Source organism: Sturnira hondurensis, unplaced genomic scaffold (assembly GCF_014824575.4).
Source record: "Sturnira hondurensis isolate 20B ecotype Veracruz unplaced genomic scaffold, ASM1482457v3 Scaffold0022215, whole genome shotgun sequence".
NCBI lineage: Eukaryota > Metazoa > Chordata > Mammalia > Chiroptera > Phyllostomidae > Sturnira > Sturnira hondurensis.
In genome coordinates this window covers 3474168-3497309 of record NW_028094846.1, presented here as the reverse complement: position 1 = coordinate 3497309, position 23142 = coordinate 3474168, and the positions used below count along the sequence as shown (strand labels likewise).

General features: G+C 51.3%; 1 protein-coding gene across 3 annotated transcripts; it reads left to right on the top strand.

The window, feature by feature from the left end:
* Positions 1–1472: 1472 nt before the first annotated feature.
* Positions 1473–21114, top strand: SELL (selectin L). Of its 3 annotated transcripts, none has more exons than XM_037035096.1 (9): positions 1473–1626; positions 2451–2520; positions 4269–4655; positions 5803–5910; positions 9750–9935; positions 11129–11314; positions 12831–12963; positions 16785–16803; positions 20613–21114. In XM_037035096.1, exons 2-9 carry the CDS (start codon positions 2451–2453, stop codon positions 20619–20621), a joined length of 1098 nt encoding a protein of 365 aa, XP_036890991.1. In that variant the 5' UTR covers positions 1473–1626; the 3' UTR covers positions 20622–21114. The 3 variants fall into 3 exon arrangements, with proteins under 3 accessions (XP_036890991.1, XP_036890990.1, XP_036890992.1); XM_037035095.1 differs by having other exon boundaries at positions 1475–1626; positions 12831–12959; XM_037035097.1 differs by lacking the exon at positions 11129–11314 and having other exon boundaries at positions 1475–1626; positions 12831–12959.
* The last annotated feature ends 2028 nt before the right edge of the window (positions 21115–23142 follow it).

The window sequence follows — 23142 nt, the reverse complement described above, 5'->3', positions numbered from 1 at the left end:
CAATGATTTGAGTCCCAGTTTCCTTCCTATCACTATTGGTTCCCTCCACATTTTCCTTTATTTCACTTAGTGTGGCCTTCTTTTTTTCATCTAATTTGCCACCAAATTCCACCAATTCTGTGAGCACCAGTGCTTTGAACTGTGCATCTGATAGGTTGGCTATCTCTTCGTTGCTTAGTTGTATTTTTTCTGGAGCTTTGATCTGTTCTCTCGTTTTGGCCATTTTTTTTGTCTTGATGCACCTGTGGCTTTCAGTCACTTCCCCTGCTTTCCACAAGCAAACTGGGCCCTTCTGGTGCTGATTCCGGGGTGGGTGGGTTTGTGTACGTTCTAGGACCCTGTGGGTCTCTCCAACAACTCTTCTGTGAAGCTGGGGGTTTCTCCCGCTGCCGCTTCAACCCCCACAGGTGTTTTCAATCAGAGGTTTGAGGCTTTATTTCCCTGTGCCGGAGCCCTGGGTTGTGTGGTCTGTCCTGCTCCCCGGTTGTTCCTCCAGGTTTATCTGCACAGGAATGTGGGACCGCCTGCTCCACCAGCTGCCACCGCAGCCTTGCCAGCCAGCCGCTGCCTTGCCATTGCCATGAGCCCTCTCCACCCTGCTGCCCAACTCTGTTCCTCCCACCTGTCTGGGTAAATGTTTCTTCTTTAACTCCCTGGTTGTCAGACTTCCATACAGTTCGCTTTGCTGTCAGCTCTTTTTGTTTTTAAATTGTTGTCCTTCTTTTGGTCATGCAAGGACTGTCTACCTACGACTCCATCTTGGCCAGAAGTAGCCTGTATTTAATCTTTATAAAGATTAAATAAGGTAGTAAAAATGGAATGTTGAGCTCTAAAGCTATTATTGTTATTATTATCTTTTCAAAAAAGCCAGTCTGATTGTGTCCCCGGCTCCCTCTTTCCACTGCCCTTCATCGTGGAGGTCCTGGTTTCAAGGGCCACTCTCTCCTTCTCGTCATAGTCTCTGCAAATGCTTAGAATGAGCAGGGCACCCAGAGCTAGAGCTGCCTGCTCTGTTCAGGGTTTAACTCTAGGAGGCGTCATTCCCAAAGATGTCCACGAGGGGGCGAGCAAGGAGGAGGAACCGAAGCGAACCAAGTCCTTGGGGTAGCTGGACTGAGGTTTAACAGACATCATGCATTTGTCCGGAAGACTTTTTGATTGTGTGATATTCGCAATGATCAGGGGCCCTGTACCATGGGTTGCCAAGAGTTAGCCTAGTGTGTATGCAAAAAAGAAGGGGAGAGGCAGAGAGATGGGCGGGGAGAGAGGGAAAGAGGGGCAAAGGGAGGGATGGAGGGAGTGTGAGAGGGAGGAAAGAGAGGAGGAAAGGGAGACCCTAACAACACTACCCTTGGACAGCAGCCCTTCTTAGGGGAAGTGGCAGAGGTCGCCCCAGGAAAGAAGTGGGGAAAGAGGAGGTAGGAGAGGTGGGGGGAAGTGGGGGAGGAGGATGTGAGACTGGGCTAGAAAACCAAAAGACAGCAGGCTCTCTGCTGACACGGGCGCAGTCTCTCTGCAGTAGCACACCTAGCCCTGGGCCAGGACCAGGAGGACTGGGACCCCGGGGAGCAGAGCTGAGAGGGGAGGCTCCGGGAGAGCGGGACCAGGACCACGCGAGACGCCACGGTGAGCGTTCAGCCTGAAAGGTGTTCAATGCCCAGGCAGAATCTCTTCTTGGGGTCGCAGAGGTGGGAGGTCGAGGCCAAGAAGCACCGCATCTCATGTTTGGTTTTTAGAAAGCCGAGGGCTAAAATCACCTCGTGCCCTTCGAGTCCTTCTTCTTAGAGGTGCTGATTGCCTCTCCGGGACCCGTCTCTGGTGAGGTCCTGGAAGGGCCGTCTGGTTGCCCTTGGCACTTTTGCAGCCTGGCACGGTGGCTCCCCGAGAGGTGAGACCCTTCAGAAGGCAGGGTTAAAGGTGAGCAGAAGGTCTGTGGTCTGGGCCTCCGCGTCACTCGCAATGCCTTGCTTTTTAGTTCAAGAGACTGAACTGCTTTTCCTTGCTGGGGTCTGTTCCACTGTCGAGGTCGTTCAGGTGTCTGATGCCCCGACCCATCGTGATCAAGCGGGAGATTTTAACATGAACTCTAGACATCAAGAGTTCGTTTAGCACCAGGAGACACTTTAAGATAGAATATAGCAAGGATCAGAGAGTTTCACCTAACAGCCCAGCAGAAAAGTGGGTACCAAAAATTACTGAAATATGGGGGGAAAATCCAAGTGGCAACACTCAGGGACGTGAGGTGAAGACATGAAAATAAAAGAGGCAGGCCTCAGTTCTGAGGCAGATGTCACGCCACTCGTACCCACCTTGGAGAAATCAGTGACCCCGGCCAGGTTTACTAAGCATGTGTGTTTCCTTCTGAACTTCAGGGAAACTCGTAGGAGCCTCCTCCTCATGGCGCTGGGCATGTGCGATTTAAGAGTGTGAATCTTGTCTTTCATTTGCAGATGTTTTTGGGGAAACGTCAGAGTGCTCCGGGGGTCTTCAGGCTGTGGGTGTGGACAGTGCTCTGTTGTGGTAGGTTCTGCTATGTTTATATTGCTATGCCTTTTTATTTTTAAAAAATGTGTTCATTTTTTCTTAAGTATCCAGTGAGCAGACGGGGAAAATTATTGAGTAGGTAGCTGCTAATTTGATTTCTTCTGTGCACATCTCTTTTCTTCCTCTCACATTCAGTCAGTCCTTCCCCAGGAACCTCCCAAGCCTGACACACCCTTTGTTGTGGGGTCCAAATTCTGAAAAAACCCACAAGAGATCTTAGTTATGAAGGAATGAGGCCAATTAAGAAATAGCTAATAGAGGACCCTTGCAATCTATACACAGTATCTGGCTTTCTATTATTGTCAATAGTTCCGTGGACATCAACGGCGTGTCTACGACTGAAGCATGAGCTCTGTGAGGTCAGGCCCTCTGCACATTTTCTGATCCTTCTCCCGTGGGCGTGACAAGTTCTCTGTCTGATTCTCAAAGACTCTTCAGCGATCGCTTTGCCCTTCCTTTCCCCTTTCCTGAGTCAACTCGTGTCTTCTTACTCCCTGGCTTGGATTTTCAGCTCTGGCCGAGCGAGCCTGCTTCCCTCTGCCCCTCACACCTTCCTTTGCACCGTGTCTGCCTCAGGCCACCTGGGTGGGACCCCAGTGAGTCCCTGCAATGCGCCCAGCGCTGCTCCAGGCCCTGAGGCTGCGGCTGCGAGCCAGACGATTTCTTCCTCTAGCACTTACGTTCCCGTAGCATGCTCCTTTAACACGCCGGTCCAAATGCTCCCTGCACGACCTTCTTTCCTCACGAGTCGAATCACTGTCCTTTCTTTTGATCAACATTGATTATGTTTTCTTTGCACCTATTACTATTCTCTGTTTAGCATCTTTAGGAGAGTGCAAAATCGGATCTGTTTTCTCTGCCCGACACAGTGAACGCTCCATAAATGTTCACGTGAAAACTCTGAACTTAGAGTCGATGAGAGTTTCCCATGGATCAGACCAGGCTTAGAAGGGCAAATATTATTGTGAGGTCACTGTGCTTTATGTGTTTGTTTGGGGTTCTTCAAAGCCCTCGTGTCTGAAGCACCCGCATGAGGACAAAACACCATCTGTCGAGTGTCTCTGTGGGTAGAACATGTTCTAAATAAATGTCATACCCTGCATCACTGGGTTCCATAAGCTGTTCTTTCTGTTGTTACGTAGTTAGCTGTCTAAGGCGCGGGCTGTGTGCCGAGCCCTTCCTACAAGCAGTTCCTGCTCTGCTGAGTATCACCCTCTTAAGAGATCTCTTAATATTATGCCATTATTCCTGCCCTTGTCTTACTTCTGTCTTGGAAACATCCCTGCTGGCCTTCAGGGAAGTAACCTAGGGGTGAAAAAATGATAGTAGACAGTCAATCTGAGAGATATAGGGTATTATCCTTCAATTAATTTTAAGTGGCTGACAGCGAGTAAGATAAAGAAACAGGAATTTCCAAAACATGTTGGCTCAATTCCACTCAAAATTTTGAGAGAGAATGGCTTCCTGACAATAAATCCAGCCTGCCACCAAACTGGTCTGCAACAGAGCTGTGTGCAGAAGTATTTCTGTATCACGGTGGGAAAAAAGTGATTGGGAGGTGAGCTTCTACCTCAAGTCTGCAAATGACTAATTCTGCGCCTGCAGGGGCGGGGACTTAGAGTCTCGAGGTGTCGGTTTCCCCATGGCTCGGCCTGGACGCATCGTAGGTTGTTTTCAGCCGTCACTGTGGGTCTCCATCATTCACGCCAATCGACGTCTTTCAGATTTCGCTGCCTACCACGGAACCGACGGCTGGACCTACCATCATTCTCCAAACCCCATGACCTGGGCGAACGCTAGAAAGTTCTGCCAACAGCATTACACGGATTTAGTCGCCATTCAAAACAAGGGGGAAATCGAGTACCTGAACAAGACGCTCCCCTTCAGCCGCACTTACTACTGGATAGGCATCCGGAAGGTGGGGGGGGTGTGGACGTGGGTGGGCACCAACAAGACCCTCACGGCCGAGGCCGAGAACTGGGGCGACGGGGAGCCCAACAACAAGAAGACGAAAGAGGACTGCGTGGAGATCTACATCAAGAGGACCAGGGATGCGGGGAAGTGGAATGACGACGCCTGCCACAAGCTGAAAACGGCCCTCTGTTACACAGGTAGGCTGTCTGTCACACAGGTAGGCTGTCTGTCACACAGGTAGGGGGCCCGTGTGAGGGGAGTCTCGGGCCTGGCCTGTGCAGGTGCTGGGGGAGCGAGCACCTGCAGAGCATCCCCAAGCCAGCCCCGCCCTCGATATCAGCTGGGACCACGCCCCTGCTGAGCACCTGCGGTGTGCAGTGTGTAAGGCCACCCCAGGGCTCTACCCCTCCATCAGTTTACATCAGGAGGGAGGGGTGCCAGCGGTGCCCACCCTGTGGCTGGGGGGCGCCATGCAGCCCAGGATGGCCGTGAACACGGCCCAACACAAAATCGCAAACTTACTTAAAACATTATGAGATTTTGTGTGTGGGGGGGGGGATTACAGGTCATGATATATGTAACGTGCGGCCCACGACAACTCGTCTTCTTCCAGTGTGGCCCAGAGATGCCGAAAGACGGGATGCCCATGAATCAGTGTCCCTGCTAATAAGGCAGGGAGCGTGGAGAGCTTAGGGTCCCATGCCTCAGCCACCTCCTCGTGACAGAGGGGACTCACGTTTGCCGCGTGGCCTGGTCCTGGAGTTCGCTACGATGCGACAGGGTGGTGTGTGTTAGCTGTGGTCTGTAAGATGTCCACAAAGACCGCCGGGTCCCAAACAGTGCAGATTCTCCCAAGGCCCATTTCGACCGTGAAACATGATCCGTCTGGTCCCTGCTGAACTGGACTCTCTACTGAATGGACAAATAGGGATTCCGAAATCTTTCTAAGGCTCTTTCTATGAAGAAGGGGATTGCCAGGCAATCCAACTGCAGAAATGACTGGGGTCGTGCTGTCGGTTAACCTGCTTCTTATGTGAAAAACTAAGTGATTTCAAGAGTTTCAACGTAGGTCACTATGTCTCTCCCCAAGAGTGAGAGATGGTCAGTGTTGACAAATTCATTCTAAAGACACGCATCCATGGCTAGGTAGCCAGTATACCACAGTAAGAAACGGTTTAGCATGTGGTTTTTATGCAAAGGTCTGTGCATTCATAAAATGCACAAATAATGGTTTCCTGTGTATTAATGTAATCCCAGCCCAAGAGTTGTCTGGCTCTCAAAACCATGGCTACGAGCACTAAAAAACAGCCGCCCTAAACTGACCTCTTCCCGGTTGCCTTCAAGCATCCTGCCAGCCCTGGTCATGCAGCGGCCACGGCGAATGCGTGGAGACCATCAACAACCACACCTGCCACTGTGACGTGGGGTACTACGGGCCGCAGTGCCAGTTTGGTAAGCCCCTTTCTTCCCTCGGTCTCTTCCTGTGTGAAGTCGCTGGGACGACCTGGCATGTGCCCCTCTGAGAAACGAGAAGTCTCCATCGGAGGGCCGTGCTTGCACAACGCAGGCGAGTTTCTGTGAAGATTTTGTGAAGTTGGTGGGGAGTTTCTAGCTCACTTTCTAACAAATGGCCGAGGTTTTTTTTCCGATGTTAGCATTCTAACCAGTCCAACGAGCTCCCCATGGGTTTCCGAGAGCAGGACCCCACCATGCCCGGGGCATGACGGTCACCCCCATGGCTCTGTTCTCGGTGGCACTCGGAAAGACACGTTGAACAATGAGCGAATCGAAACTCCATCCTGACTTACGAAATCTTTACAGAAAGGTGCCCGCATTGTGCAAGCAGGGCCTTGTGATGAAAACTTCTCATTTCTCAGAATGGTGAGTGTCATTTTCTCCTAAGTCACTGTAAGGCAAGGTCAGAAAGAACAGTTCACATAATCATGTACGGCCAGCCCATAGAGGCCAGAGGTATATCACGAGAAACCGGACATGTTTACTCGGGCTTGGTGTTTCAGAAGATGTAAAGGCAAGTCTGTGGGAGACCCTGCCCTTCAAGGATTTACAGTTAAGGAGGGGAAATGACATATGCTCATAATTTACTTTGATGGAAAACAAGATAAGCTGGCATAAGCTTGCAGAAACTGGAAATTGCTTAATGAAGCAATCTGGCCTCATTTGACAATTGGAGGCAACTTAGTCTCTTTGAAAATTGAATTTACTGGGAGACATCAGTGAGTAAAATGTTATAGGTTTCAGGTGTATGATTCTATAACGTATCATCTGCAGGTTGTATTGTGTGTCCACCACCTCCAGTCAAGTCTCCTTCCATCACTGCCTAGCCATTTATCCTCCCTTTACCCTTTCCTCCCTCCCTCCCCCTCATTTTTCCGGTAATCACCATATGTTGTCAGTGCCTCTGAGGGTTTTATTGTTTTTCTGGGGTTTCTTGTGGTACTTAATGTTTAACACCTGCGTCTGGGGCCATTGCCCTAGAAGCAGAGCATGAGACAGATTGGAGAGCAAAAGGAGAGAGGACAGAGAGAATGGTCAGGGGTCTGTGGAAGCCCCTCGCAGTCGTGGGGGCAGAAGCAGAAGGGGCAGAGTGCGAAGATGCGGAGACAGCGAGTCTTTGGCCCAGTCAACTCACTACTGAAAGACACATCAAACCCTTGGACTGCTATTGATTGAGTTTCAAAACTGGGTTTGAAGTATCTGGGGCCCCAAATACAAAACTACAAGGAGAGAGAGGAAAAAAAGGCAGTGTTTGTAAAGAATAGATAAAAATACAAAGCCGAGGTAAATTTGAATGTCAACCAACCGGAACCGATCTAACTTATTTCACTCGACTGCAGAGCTGTGGCGACCCCCACCCAGCCCTTCGCCTCATTCCATGCTGAAACCTCGTTTTTTAGTTCTTCTCTCACGGGCATGTCCATGCTGCTCCCGGTTCACCATTTCCACCTTCTCTTTTTGCCTTGGCTGCAAGGCAAGTAATCCCAGCCCCAAAGTTGTCTGGCTCTCAAAACCATGGCTGTGAGCACTAAAAAACAGTTTGGGCTGGGATTACTATCTCTCTATTTCCAGGTTCTCTTTCCATCTGAGGTCATTTCTCTCCTGTCTTCCTCCCAGGCACTGATCCCAGCCTGCACACTGCTGGTATTTCCGATCTTCTACCTTTGTTCATTGCTCGTTTGCCTCTCTGTGTCTCCTTTGGTCAGACTTGCCAACTTTTGTGAACTCACAAGTCGGTGTGAGCTTTGGGCCAACACTGTGTTCGCAGCCGTGAACTCTAAAACAGGGTGAGCCCATCCCTGGGATGCCCACACGGCACCGCTGTCCTCAGAAGTTTTCCTTCTGTATTCCTCAACTCCGCACGTGGTGCCGCCATTCACAAGGCCGCTCTCCCCAACCCTGCGTTCCTGCAAGTGACACACGACTCATTTTCACGTTATCACTCTAATTTGTCTCCTGCTTGTCAACTCGACTGCCATTGTCCTCATCAACTTCCTCCTGGAGGATTGCAGTAATTTCCTAGCTGAGTCCCATGACTTCAAATTAGTGACCCTCTGAAAGACAGATACCACATGATCTCACTTCTATGTGGAATCTAATGAACAGAATAAGCTGATGAGCAAAATAGAAACAGAGGCATAGACGCGTGGAACAGACTGACAGCTGTCAGAGGGGAGGGGAGAGAGGGATGGATGAAAAAAGGTGAAGGGAGTAGCCAAGGAATATATATGCATGACCCACAGACACAGGCAACAGCGTGGTGATGGCCTGAGGGAAGTGGGGGGCAAGGACTGGGTGGAGGTGGGCAAAGGGGAAACAATGGGGATATCTGTAATAGTGTATATAATATGAATACACACACACACACATACATAAAATTAGTGCCCCCCAAATACATTATTCATACTTTAGCTAGGCTGACCAGTCAAAACAACCAAACAAACACCACTCGTATCTGACCACCCACCTTTAATTTACACCTGTCAGTTGTCCTATAGGGTGAAAGCTAAACCCCGCTAGACCTAGGGTAGTGCTGATATAGAGCAGGTGTTCACTAAGTCAACAAAGAAAGATACGAGCGTCTTGTCTGGGCGCCTGTCTTTCTCCCTCGTCTCCTCTTGCCTCGCCCACCATCTCTCCTTTCCATTCTGGTGGTAACATCAGGATGCTTGCAGTTCCCCACACCGACCTCGTGAGCTATGCATCTTACTCACCTGCTCGTGGATTTCTCTTGCATTTTGCACATGGCTAATATACCTGTTTGTCTTGAAGACAAGTTTCAGGAAGATTTCTGAGTGCCCCCACACAGGCCACGTCTCCGTCTGTTTTGTTCTGATACCTCCACAAGTATTTTTCTTGTTTACCCACGTTTGATGAGGAGGTCACCTATTTAGTCACCTGGATCCCCCAGCAGACTGACAGCAACCTGAGAACGGTGGGCACCTTACTTACCGATCATTTCATCGGTAAGATGGAGACGGCGCCTGGAATGCATTAAGCACTTGCCTGTGGGCACGGGTTGAATTGGAGAATGTAATTAGCTTTCATCTGGACTTGGAAAGTACATGAAAAATGTAAAAAAGTTTCTTCCAATTCCTTGGATCCATTCTTTGCTGAAATCTCAAGAGCAAGATGACAGCAATGGCTCAAATTCAATCAGACATAAGATGTGGGAGTTGCAGCATTTGCCCACGTAGTGTGGCGGGGCTGCAGTGCGGAGACCGATGTTCAAGTCATCGTTCGACTCACTCCACCACCAATCAATCAGAGCAGGGCCATAGATGCAGCTTCTGCAGAGGGTTGTCGGCTTCAGAAGAAGCGAAATTCTGGAACGGAGCTAGAGAGGGTGAAGACAGACTCGAGGCTGGTGTGCTTTTGCCCTTGTAAATAAAGAAAACTAGTTACAGACACCCACCCTCTCTCCAAACCTCCTTCCCCCAACACTCAAATACACCCAGTCATTTCCAAACTGAGCCGATCATCCCCACTGACACCTACTGGGGTTTAAAAATTCCCTCCCCAGATAATGCCCAGGATAGCTAGAAGATTAGCTAATGTCCAAAGGAGACATCCTATGAACCAGGCTCTATTCCAAGTCTGACTTGCACACAGTCCTTTCACCCCAACACTGATGGTAGGAGGGGAATGCAGTTGGCATTGTTCCTTTCTCGTGGTTGAAGAACCTGAAGCTTCAGGGGTTCAGTGACCTGGCTTTAAGGCACTGGGTCATCGGGCTATCTTCACAGTACCCAATGCTGTCCCTTTTCTTACTGAAGTGATTCCGTGTGAGCCTCTGGAGGCCCCAGAGCTGGGGACCATGGCCTGTCTTCACCCACGGGGAAACTTCAGCTACGGCTCACAGTGTGCCTTCAGTTGCTCTGAGGGAACGGACCTCGCTGGGAGCAAGGAGACCACCTGCGGGCCATCTGGAAACTGGTCCTCTCTAGAACCAACCTGCCAAGGTGAGTGAGTGTATACGGACAGGAGGCTTGGTCGAGGTGGTCCTGAGCTTACAGGTGGAGAAAATGCAGGAGGGTCTTGCTAAGAGGTCTGTGCCCTCTTCTGGAGCGTGGTTGAACCTGAGACTGTAGACCGTGATGCTTTTCAGAGAGGCAAATGCTACTAAAATCCAAAAGGAAAACCTGTGAATGAAAGTAACGGCCAAATACCGCTGAAGCCGTTTCACAGTCTCGCAGTGTGTGCGTGATTTCCAACAACAGGCAGGGTCGCACGGTATTTTTTTTCTTCTTGTTGTCATGGAGCAGATAATCAGTCTTGCTGAACCTCGGTTACATTTTGGTTATTCTCTCCTCTCAGTACAACTTGTTTTATGTGGCATCCTACATGACACGGAGCAATTTCCTTCTCCAAGGGTAGAGCTCTTTTTTTTTTATTTTTTTATTTGTTTATTCTTGAAGTCGTTTTTTACTCTTTCTCCTCCATGAACTCTCAGGAGAATAACAACTGCTATGAAAACAACAACAACAAAAAAACCCACAATGTCTTGATTTGTTTCTTTCTATTTGAAATAGGGTGCATGTTCTCTTTGTAACTAAGACGATCTCTTTGCAGAAGGAACCTGGTGGCACTGAACGTGTGAAGTTTTGGTTTCCAGGTTCTACGTTTAGGCTTCTGACTCACTAGTTTAAGTGGTTGAAGTCTCAAAATAACTAGCAAAACCTTTATTGAAATCACAGCACTAAATCCAGCAGTGCACTGAAGTTCACAAAAGTTGAGAGACTTGCTTCAGAGAATTGGGGTGTTTTTCAAAGCTGCTTAGGTAGACTTTAGAAGAGGTGGAAGGGACAAAGTTCTCCATTCTCACGGAGGAGATCCATGCGAGCTCTGGAGGCAAAGGCCAAGCAGCAAGCGCCCCTCCAGCAGACGTGGAGGGTGATACCCGGAAGGGCCAACCCTCCCCTCCTCTCTCCACTCCCACCCCCACAGGCCTCCCATGCAACCCTGACTCACTGCTCCCCCTCATTCTCACAACAATAAAGTCTGGAAGCACGACCAGAAGTGATTTCTAGATTAGACCTGTCTCAAGCCTTGTGGAGTCTTCCCCCGCTGAGTTGGGTGGCTTTGGCCAAAAACCTTTGGTTGAGTGAGGGTCTCTGCTCAGAGTTTGTTTGGTGTTTTTTCTTTTCCACTGAAGCGATTCGGTGCGAGCCTCTAACAGGACCTGATTTGGGGAGTATGAGCTGTACTCACCCCTTGGACAAATTTAGCTTTAATTCCTCGTGCACCTTCAGCTGCTCAGAAGGAACTGAGTTGATCGGCGAGAATAGAACGATTTGTGGACCTTCTGGAACCTGGTCAAGCCGTCCTCCGATATGCCAGAGTGAGTCAGTTTGCCCCAATAGACTCAAGGCTTTAAAATGGAGCAGAGGGTGGGGAAAGATATATTGAACTTTCATAGTTCATGTTGCTCAAGGTACGTGTGTTAAAAATAAACTCATACATCTGAATTTACTGTCTAACCCTGGACTACTCTTGCTTCTTCCTTCGATGACAGCCATTTCTTTTCTCCAGCTCATCCTCAACTCCTCCTCTCTGGGACCCTGACCTCTACACCCCCTGTCTCTCCTGACATTGCATATGCATTTTTCTACTCCAGTACAATCTCACTTCTCTGTTAGTCCGTTGAAGTGCCACTACAAAGGCCACCGGTAGCCACATCACTCCAAAAGTAGCAGATGTGTTTTAACTGCCACGAGGCCGAAGCATCCCAAACCTGTCTCCGTATAAGGGCTATGTCCCCCTCCCCTCCGCCCGACAGCGCCTTGCAGCGGGGGCTAAATAAATGGCCCTGACATCAGCATGGGCAAGATTAGCCACCCAGGTCTTCTCCCGAGGCCACTCGCACCAATGACAAACGTCTGTGAATGGCAGGACCTGTGGAAGCTACCAGAGAGGCTGCTCTCTGTGGGGCCTGGGCCAGGGAGTGGGGCAGGGGGTCAGGAGGAGGGCGGAGTCCACGAGGGGGGACTGAGTGCCAGGCTGTGGGGCCTTTCCCTTTAAGGCTGGGCTGGGGCCCATGTCCTTGTCCTTCTGCAGACAGCAGGTGTCCCCTGTTCAGATGCCCTGGAGCCTCTTTTCCATTGTACAGTTGGGGATGGGGATGGGAGCACCTTGAAAGGGCTCCTCCAAGCCCCGTGAGGAGTGGGGGAAGCTGGCAGACCCTGTGCCAGTATGCAAGAGGCGGTTCCCGTACCGGGCGCTGTCAGATCAAAGCCCCTTCGCACGGCTGTGTTTTCCATGGCAGTCCCCACATGAGCTTGGCTCACACTTACGAGAAGATCTGGGATGTGTCCCTCTGCGTGCCTTTGAAGGAGGGCGGGAGTGGGAGGACTGGGCCCTGTGACAGGCAGGGCAGGGCCGGGCGCTGGTGCGGGAACCGCGAGCACAGAGGTTGGCCCCGCTGCCTCACAGAGAAAGCGCGAGTAGTTTCCTGTGGCTGGTAAGAAGCCTGGTTCGGGTCGCTGGCTCTTCTTTCTCCTACAGTTGTGTGGACCTTTAGCCCTTCTCTGTGTCTAGGTTCCTGACCACTGCCCAAGGTCACGGAGCTCAGTGCTTCTTGACCGTGTCTTTACGTGGATCTCCCAGAAAGTCTATTAATGTCCAATCTGGGAACGGTGACCCCACACGCATGCACACTGGGCTGGGAAAGCCGGTCCTGGCTTCACCTCTGCATGGACTCACCATGGGCCTTCCGTGCCCGTTTGCTCCCGTCAGATGGCATCAGATGGGCTCTTATGGGGACACAGAGGCAGGGAGAACGTCTAACGCCATGGAAGGGCACCAGAGAGCCAAGGCCGGGGGTCTCACGCGAAGCGCCTGCCTGTTTTCTCTTCCAGAGCTGGACAGGAGTTTCTCCATGATCAAGGAGGGCGACTACAACCCCCTGTTCATCCCCGTGGCCGTCATGGTGACAGCCTGCTTGGGGGTGGCGTTCATCATTTGGCTGGCAAGGCGACTCAAAAAAAGTAAGTGAGCTTACCTTCCTATGAAAAGAATAATCACATAAGAGAAAAAAAAATAGAAGCCCACGGGAGATGGCATAGGACGCCATGCTCCGTGTTCCGTCGACGTCAGACCCGGGAGAGGGGCGGGGCAGCCGAGGATCAAATGACATTGATGTATGTGAGCTGCTTTTGTTTTTCTTCCAACAAACTTTAAAAAAGGCCTGCTATCTTCAAGGCACCTTGCTGGGGTGGTAATAGGTAAAAAGGACAAATGGTCCTTTTTCCCTATTTCATTCTGAACAAAAGGGCACCTGGGCTCTGTGCTCTAGGGGCCGATGTGCCTTTGATTTCAGCGCCGTGGTTCCTCTTGGAAATGAATCTGAGGTCCAGTGATGTTTTCAGGGCCCTGCTCCCAAATACCTGGCCTCATCAGGAGACAGGTACCTGTCTGGCTGCCGACCCAGATGAGTCCCCACGTTTCCTCCCCAGCGTCTATTCACGAGGGGACGCAGCCCCAACAAGCACCACGGACTCCTGCTTCCCCTCCACTCCGGCCTGGGGAAGGAAAGGGAATACTGCCCTAAATAGCAGACAGACACACCAGGGCAGAGCAGCAGCCCTCACCTACCTCCCCCCGGGGTCCACCCCCTAAAGTGGGACCAACCTAAGGGCTACAGGCCCAAAGTCTGAGACAGACCCTGGGTGTGCACCTCCATGTTTGGCAGAAGCATTCAAGACTCTGCAATTCGGGCGCATTAGGCAGCTTTTAACAACCCCTGCTTTTATTCGGGGCCAGCAATGACCTTGAAACAGCAGCTAAGCAACTGCCCTGGGCTGCCTTTCTACGGGGCCTGCTGATCGCCCTCCCATTCCACTCCCACCACACAGTCAGTGCAGTGGGCGTGGCCCGTAACAGCTGTCCCTCCGGCCCACCCATCCTCCCTGGCAATTGCAGGAATGGCCTGTACGATTTCCCCAAGGTCCTCCACTAGGATTTGGTGGTCCATCCCAAATTTCAGAAGAAGGGGGCCACATCAGATTTCTAGCCAACTCAGAAAGACAGTGAAGGGGGCGCCACCGATGTGCAACAACTTGAGTAACTGGCACCAGAGAGCCCTGAAGGGTTAAAATATCTCTACTCTGAGAAGTCGGCTAAGACTGGGTCCCCTCGACCCATAGCACCGGTGCTGAGTACACGGCATTGCATGGAAGGCGAAGAAGGAGAGGGGTCTCCTGTTGCTGATGGTCATTTCCACTGAGGCTTCTAAGCCTGTCCCCAGCTGTCCTTTCACCCCTCCTAACGTGGGTGACGCAGGCAGCACTGAGGGGGTGGAGGATTGTGGGTATGTACCCACCGCCCTCTGGGTAAGGGGTATCGAAATAACCTTTCAGGACTTTGGGGCTGTGAGACGCCTCCCTAAGGAGGGTATGTGTTCCCAAAGTCTAACATTTTAAAGCAAATGGCAGTGGAATCAAAAGGACAGAACTGAAGCGACATGGATTCAGCTGAGGGGTTGGCGAGCTGGCTAAGACTGTGGTATAAGCATGGGGCACCAAAAAAAAAAAAAAAGCAGAGGGGTTGTTTTTACATTTTTTGCCCTGGAGTCATTTCTGTACAAGATCTCAAGCTGATAACTCGAAAACAGCATGCCCCTGCTGTGGGAATCAGTGTGGGGCAAACAGGAAGCAGCGGCCAATCAGATGAGTTATGGTTCTGCCAACAGAGAGCGCAGAGGTCCCAGAAGATCACGGACTTTGCAGGGAAGCTGGGTGTCTCTAACGTAGCAGTCAAGTGGGCCTCATTTCGGAACCCTCTCCCGAGGTCTCCAACTTTGAAGAGACTTTGTCTTCCCGAAATTGCAGTTGCAAATTCGTTGAAACACGGTGGATATTTTCCCTACAGAGATAACGTTAGAAATGGTGGGTAGGCTCCCAAGCTAATCCCCTAAGAGGTTTTCTAACACAGAATAGCTGATGCCTTTACAAGAGTAAAGGTCGGAAACAATAAATCTGGCTATAGACAGGAATCATCAACTCTGAGGCTTTTATAGGCTTCGGGGGCTCAAAAGCTGGAAAAGGGGGTCAGATAGTTAGAGCAGAGCAGCCAGTGAAAGGACCAGAATCTTGACCTCTGTTCTCCCGTCCTCGGATGGAGCTTTTGAACTTGCACTTTGACCCCTGCACTAGTACCCAGGGGTCATACCCAGATTTGAACTCCTTTCTTCTGAGAAAGGAACCGGGTGGGCCACAGGAGCGAGCGCCCCTGCACCTGGGCTTGCCTAGAAACGCTTTTTCCCTAGCATCCTCCTCCTCTGCTGAGTCATTATTTCTGGCCCCGTTTGGTAAGGGAAGAAATCCAGGCAATAATGTTTTAGGCCAAATCTCTAACGTCCCTGAATATCAGCGAGGGCCAGACTCAGACTCCCATTGAGTCGAGCCCCTAGAAGCCCTGTGCTCTGGGGGGTTTTTTTTTTTCCTCGGTTGGGAGACTTTTCCACCTGAACCAATTCACAGGTTAGAACAGGGCACGAAACTGTACACATGCCCCCTTAGTTCCCCTTTCTTCAAAAAGGAAACTCTCTCAATAGGAACAGACTCTTGCTCATGTATTGTTCCTAAAAGAAAAACAGGCATGAAAACAAACAAACAGAAATCTGAAATTAATTCAGGTTTAATTCTCTCTGCTCAAGCATCTTTGGCCCATGTCATCAACAGGCTGAGTTTTTGTGGAGGAAATGCTGACACTAGCCATCTCTGACATTTTCAAAGTTTAAAACAGTAATTGAACACTATCTAAGCTTTAGGCTTTGCACGAAATACTTTGAATACATTTTGTAAATCCACTCGGTGAGGAAGCCATCATTTTGCGGCCCTCTCCCCGCAGGAAAAATTGTGGCTTGGGGAAGGTAAGTAGCTATTCAGAGACACACTGTTGGTGGCAAGCAGAACTGGCACCTAGACTGAATGATTCGTGAACTCCAGTCTTAGCCACTGAAATGTATTGCTTCCCAGGGATTTCTTTTCCTACTCAAAGAGTTGGGTTTTGGGGGGGGGGGTTTGCTTTTGTTTCAATACCACGGTTCATTCATTTATCTACTTATTTATTCTCTGCTTTTTTAAAAAAAATCACGTCATTTACAAAATGCATTCAATGTCACAAGTTAAAACTAGTTACAAAGTAAGAAAAAGAAGGCCAAAATGAACTGCACAAAAGCAGGTTGGAGCTGGGGCGGAGGGGGAACACAGAAATGTGTGTCCACCTGGTTGAAGAGGGTCTCTCGGGTCTGGCCGGCGTTTCCTCGCAGCCAGTCAAAGAAGGAAACCAAATCTGCTCCGTGAGTCACTGTGTTAGTAAGATCAAAACACACCAGTTACTGAGACGCAGTGTGCCATTCCCACTGCTGAGCCCGGGGGAAACGTCCCCGGGGGGTTCTCCGAGGCGAGGCGGTGGGAGCAGGGCGGGATCAGCAGTGAAGCGCCCTAGGGAAGCATCTGTGGGGGTCGGGGATAGGGCAGCGGCAGAGCACCGCAGGTCGGGAAGGGAGAAACTCGTGGGCGGGTCCACTGGGTCTGACCCTTGCACAGCATGGGCTAGACCTGTCGTCGCAAGCAGCACCGGTCATGGGCCAGCACCGTGTCCTGTCCAAGTACTGACCGCTGTTTGGGCAGGGGCGTTAACCCAGCACCGAGAATCGGCTCAGACGCAGCTGGGGTCCACCCAGCACATGCGTGGTGTCCTGCTTCAGAGGGCAGATCTGAGGGCGGGGGCCTCTCTCTACTCTTACTTTAAAACACTGAAATGGTTTACTTTTGCTGATGCCATTTTTCTATTTCTTCTATTTTTAGGCAAGAAGTCACAGAAAAGGTAAGGTTTATCAGTTTCTACATCTGCCAATCTATTCTCTGCCTTCCTAAGATGCTTCCTGTTGCAGCTTCATTGGCTCCTTAGTGGTTCTTTGCATGGGGCCTCATTCAAACGAAGTTTGCAGATAAACTGATCAATATGTCGGCTTCCCAGATAAACCGATCAATATGTTGGCTTTCCCTAAAAGACGGAGCTTTTTGGTGTCCGTGGAGCCCAATGAATGAACGAAGAAGTGACGCCCTGTTAGGAAAAGGCAGTTACATCAAGGGAGCTCTTTCTGATTGTCCCCGAATTTATTTTTGAGGAGTGGACACACTGAGCTATATTTTGCTTCTCACCCTTCTGAAAACGAGGGCAATCCTATGTATAGTACTGAGGAAGCATTCATTTCAACAAGTAGGTGTTGGGAAGCCGTTGAATCCAGGTGCTAAGAAGAAGTGTGATCCCCAGGCCTCCGTGCTTAGCACGGAGCAGGTAGGTGACCACGGCTCTGATAAGCGCTGACCTTCAGAAATCAGAAAAAGGGACAGAGCGCAGGCTCTCCCTCAAGCTTCCCCAGAGAGGCTTTTTTTTTTTTTTTAGTTTGATCCTCAGATTTCTCTAACTGGAGAAACACATACTTACAAGAAAAGATGCAGGCATGTGAAAAATGCATGGTCCATCAGGCAGACGTGAAGATGGCAACACATGTACCAGTTTGAGGGACTCAGTGACTTGCCCTGAAATGTTAAGAAGGAGCGTGCAAGTGAAACGGACTGTGAAGATGGGGTTTTTGGTGGCACACTAAGGAGCCACCTAGACGGCAAACTCCTTGTAACAGGCCAGGCATGAAGTGAGAGGGTCCCTGAGGAGGCTGGTTGATGGTTCACGCAATCATCCTGCTGACCACAGACTGTCCCGGAGAAATTCGGTGGGCTCTGCGCTGCGTGCAGGGGTGCAAGACAGGGAGTGAGGCGACGTGAGGCCGCTGAGGCCAGATCGCAGAGCAAGTCAGAAGCCACGTTGAAGAGCAGCGACTTTATGCTGAGATCTTGGGGGTGTCACCACAGGGCTTTAAGTGGGTGGAGGTCGTGCTGGGATTTGTAGCTTGGTCATCTTTGCATTTGACCTGTGGGGATCACTGTACAAAAGTGGGCAAACGTGAGACGCGGATGAGTTTGGAGGCAAAGGACTGTTTCAGAGGCATTGGAAAGCGTTAGGTTAAAACTGTCTAGAGAAACAACAGGAAGGATGAGGCAAGAGGAGATAGGATCAACCGAACATGGTTATCCATTGGCTAAGTGAGAGAGAGAAGAACCAGAGGAAGCCGCCCTGGCTCTGGCTGGGGACTGGCGGGTGGTTGCTAGCCTCACTGCACAGCACGACTGACCGAGATGGGAAAACGGAGAATGAGAAGTTTTGGCGGTGGGGCCCCTGGGCTCAGTGCCGCACACTCTGAGCTTTCGGTGCCTGAGTCTCATCCGCAGTCCGTGGCTCTGTCTGCAGCACGGGGGCTGCCCTGGGGCAGGCGACGTGGATTTAAGGGTTCCCGTTTTACAGGAGGTAACTGCCCCCCGGAGGACCAGGCACCATCAGGCAGGCCGTGTGAGAATGGAGAAGGGTGTGGTGGTGGGGGGGGGGGGCCGAGGGACATCAACAGCAAGGAAAAGGAGAAAGGGAAGAGGTTGCCAGGGAGTTAGAAAGAGAATGAGGAGAGTACTTAGGAAAGAAGGGAACGGAAACTGTTTCAAATGCGGCCGGGAGAACCAGTAAGCGTCCTCTGGGTGTGGCCAGGGCATTGGTGGGGAGCCTGTTTTCCATGTCAAAGTCGGGACGGAGGTCCAATGGGCAGGGGTTGAGGACTCAGTGGGGTGAGAAAGTGGAGGCTCAGAACATGTAAGCCTCCCCTTTTGGGCAGCCGTGGGTAGCTGGATGGGGGACCACCCACAGGGTCGGCGGAGGTTCCTTCACTGCCCTGCTTCACTGCCCTGTCTGCCATTCGATCGTGCCGCGGGTCCCAGATGATCGTGGGGCCGGCCTCCCCGTCTCTGGGGGCAGGAAATCCACACGACGCACGGGCCTCTTTCATGCTCACACCCACTGAGTGAAAGTCTTCCTGGCACCCTCTCCCCAGAGCACGTTCTGGCCGCAGGAACCACCTGCGTTCTAGTCACCACTGGAGGGAAGCCAGCAGATCAGTCCAGCTTTCTGGATGTCCTCGGCGGACAGGAAGGGTATCAGCACTAAGTCCACTCCCATAGGGAGCCAATTTCCACGTCAGGGTCGGCAGTTTGCTGATTTTTACACGAACCCGTCAGTGGCTGTTCATGGAACAGCTCAGGGCAGTGACCATGCCAAGCTGGACTGAGACACTCAGGGGAGTGAAACCCTTGTCCTTGACCTCCGGGAAGTTACGCAGCTGGGGCGTTAGGACAGAAATATTTTTTAAAAGGCAGGAAGACTGTGGTAGTGGTCCATGAATTCTGTATTGGCTGAAAAAGCCCCCTTCGACGCACATGTTTTGGGATCCCAGAAAGCCTCACAAGGCCTGTACCCACCCAGACCCCAAGGCAGAACACTCACTGCACTTCCGTGCTTTGGGGACTCAGGGCTCCTGCCTCCCAGGTCAGGGCTGTGAGCCCCAGACACCCCCTCCTCAGGGGATGGGATTTTTTTTTTCACACTGAAACCACTGTGGCGTTGGCACTGAGGAAGGGTGGGGTAGAAGAAGAAACAGGGCGTGTTTCCAGAACGAGGCGATGGCGCAGAGAGTGCTATCCCTCTCCGCACGCGAGGCAGTTATTTTTCAAGCCCTTGAGCTAACTAACGTTCACGGTCCTGGGTGTGCGGTCCTCTGAGCCTTCGGTTGGCAAGTGAGGGGCTCAGAGGGCACTTGTGGTTTCGATTCTTGCTGGGTTATTTTGACTCTTCTGCAAAGTGGTTCTGTTTGTCACCTCATTTGGTTTCTAGTGTCTAAATTCTGCCTGGGTAAAAGCTACACCCAAGATACACAGGAAGGTGCGATGCCAACCTCAGAGGAGGGTCTACGTGAAATTCTGTTTTCAGAAACACTCTCGTCTCTCTGTATTGGCAAGCACGCCTGCAGCTGCTGAATTGTGGTTTCCCAGGGCAGTTGATCATGAGAACAGCCTCAGAATCTGGTTCTCTCTCCAAACGGTGCCACTAAGACACACCATATTCCCACCCCACCCCCGTCTTTTCCAAGAACGAGGCAACTACTTCACACCCAAGAAGGTGTCACCTACTTCATGAAACTGAATTTGTCACCATCTCAAATCGTGCCCCACCAGAAGCAGGCCTTTAGACTCACTGCCCCAGCTTTCCTGAGTTTTGATTTTTTTCTCGGATTTCTCTTTCCTATTGAGCACATCACCTACTTTCGCCTCCCTGACTTGCCACTGTCCCAAACCCATCGGAAACGCCCCAGCGGGCATGCCCGCTCTGAGGACAGAGCCTGTGCTGTGGACATTTCTCTGAGGTGCGCAGGGGTCCTGCGGCGGAGCATCGCCCGGGAGCTCGGGGAGACGCAGACTCCCGGGCGCCACCCAAACCCACAGGGGCAGCCTGCTTTCCACACCTTCTCTGGGTGGGGAGCACCTGAAAGGGCGAGAAGTGCTGCTTTTAGGGCTTTCTCTTCTCACCTCTCTGCCTCGGGGCAGTGCCTGCAGGTTGTCTCACCCACCGGAGACATGTCTGTCCTTGACTCTTCTTCTAACCTTCGGTAAATATTTACCTTTCCTACTAAGTCTTTCACTTTCCCCCTTTTAAGCTCTTTTGTTTTACCTTACATTCTCTTGTTTTTCCTTCAGCACGGATGATCCCTATTAGACCACCCTCTGGGACAGAAAGTTCTCTGGATTCTAACGCATCCCTGGACCCTCCCATCCCTCCGACCCTCCGTGAAAACTTCTGTACTCGGCGTCCGCCCCACAGAGATGACGTGCGTCCCGTTCAGCGCACCGGAAAGGACTTCTGCAGAGCCAGCAGCTGCTCTCCCACCACCTGCCTGGCCCGGGACCCCCAGCCCGCCGCCACTGTGGTTTCTGTGGCTCAGGGTTTCATCCTCTTTTCCGTGGAGAAGCAAAACCCCAAGGGGAAGGATTACTGTGGAGCGCGAAGACATCCGGTTCCGCTCTCTTTCTTGACTCTTGTTTCCAGTTCCAACTCAGAGCTGGACCTGATGACAGGCACGGAGAAGTCCATACGTATCGGCTGTGTCGCAGACCACACTTTACGTGGTCGGGGTACATCCTTACAGGAAGTTAATACAACTCTCGTTATCCTTGCCTTCCAACTCCTACAGAGTAGTGAGGCTCTGCGCTGAAAGGGAAAAGTCCTCCCTGCACTGCACCCCCCTACCCCACCCCCACCCCCGTCCTATAGAAGCAGGCCATCCTATGTGCTGCCTCCTGCCTCCCCTGCACCCTGCCACTCCGCTGGTCAGGGGACTCCCCACCATAGCACCCCACGAGCACCACACCCGAGCACAGAGAAGGCAAGCTGGCCCTGGTGCCTTGCTTTTTGGATTTGGGTTTTGCTCTCTCTTTCCATTACCCCTGCCCAGATTTCTTTCATAGCCACTACACTGCTGATAAAGAACATCACCCCCGGGATGTAGCTGCAGACAGCATCCACCTCTCTGATGTCATATGGAAGAGTTAAAACAAGTAGAAAGAGATTCCTTGCCCCGTGCCGAGATGCTCCCCCTTTCCCGCCCCCATGTCTCATATTCACCTACCTAGATTCCATCACCCTCACCACTTCTTTCTTAACTAGTCCTTACCTACTCCAGTGCATGGCCGTCTCCCCTACTGGCTTCCTACTGCAAGGTTAGTCTGAAATATGCAGTTTTGTCCTTAAATACAGTTTGGGTTTTTTTTTTTAATGTGACCTACTTTGTTATTTTAAAAATGATCATGTGTATGTTTTCTCCCCAATAAAATTCCACCCCCTAAAGGCAGAGAGGGTGCCACATCCCTGGAGCGTCTGGTTCATTACTTGCCACTCAACCAATGGGTGTTCCCATGAGTGAGAAGGAGCTTGCGGTGCCCGCGGGCAGGAGCTGCCTCGAACCCTGTCTCTGTGGCCTGTGCTGACCGGAACAGACAGACACTCATCAGTGTCACGGGCCAAAGCCTTAGAGGCTGGGAGGGCCCCGTGTCAATGCCGGTGGGACATACGCCCGTGTCCCATGCCCACTGCAGCCTGCAGCCTCCTCTGTGCAGCTCTGAGAGTGATTTTTCGTTGATGGTTGTGTCTTCCTTTCTCAGAGCCAACTCTGATTCTGAGTCACAACGGGGGCTGTCGTGAAGATTTCCCGAGTGGTGCGTGGCGACCCCCGGGAGGTGCCGAGAAGAGTCTTGGGGCTCGTCCCTCAGCCTCGCCTGGCAGCGCTGCCCCCAGGGCCCCATTCAATGGGCACATCAGGGTCAGAGCGCCCTCTTGGGGGCTACTTCTTGGGGGTAAGGTGGGTATAGACGGAAAGCACTGTCTTATGTTGAAGTCCTAAGGAATTACAGTCTTAGAAATTACACGACGCTACATCTTTTAAATGCAGGTTCATAAAGAAAGAAAGACTCATAAGATAATGTTCTCCAAAGGCATTGGGTTCAACCTCCCTGAGACTGAGCTTCCTGTTTCCTTGCCTATCACACGAGGAGGGAGAAATATGCCTTGTTCATCTCTCGGGGCATTTGCAACAGTTGAGTCGGGTGCGAGACTGCTTTGTGAACTGAACACTGGTGCAGATGGTCCCCCCGTTGCTATCTTGCCTCCCACCCTCTCCTGGTGCAGGGCTTGAGGAGGCGCAGATCTGAGGCTTTCTCTAGGTTAGAACCAGAGGGCCCCTCACTTGGATTCAAATGGGAGCCCAGGACTTGGACCCTTGCCAGAGGTCAGCTCTGTTTCTGCTCACCTGCACTGGCTGTGGGGAGGTGGGGGGGGGGGGTGGGCAGCAGCCCTGCCTAAGCCTCTGTGGCGTGACCCTGCCTGTCGTCACCCTCTCCAAATGTCAGATTCGTTTATGAAATGGGGTGCCATTACGGGGTGCCCCCATTTAATCTGGATGCCTCCAGATTAAATGACCCTGAATACCAGCCTTCGTGAAGCCAACGAGATCTAAGGGACACAGAATCATCTGTTTCTCTAGATTGGGTCATCAGATTTGTCTGGTGGGTCTGGCTGCATTATTTGAGCTTCCTGAAAATAGATTTTATTACATGAAGATTCAGGATTCCCTTTCATGACCGTGGCTCTGATAAGAAAAGCCTATCCCGAGTTCACACACTCCCCTAGTTTTCACCCTCGGCCCCCCTGAGACTGGGTTCTGTACTTTGATGC

What these genes read in the sequence shown, in the direction of transcription:
- SELL (XM_037035095.1), top strand. Translation starts at nt 2,451, where the DNA reads ATGTTTTTGGGGAAACGTCAGAGTGCTCCGGGGGTCTTCAGGCTGTGG. An exon ending in GTGGACAGTGCTCTGTTGTG is followed by an intron (nt 2,521 to 4,268) that starts GTAGGTTCTGCT and finishes GACGTCTTTCAG; the next exon opens with ATTTCGCTGCCTACCACGGA. An exon ending in CCGTCCTCCGATATGCCAGA is followed by an intron (nt 11,315 to 12,830) that starts GTGAGTCAGTTT and finishes TTTCTCTTCCAG; the next exon opens with AGCTGGACAGGAGTTTCTCC.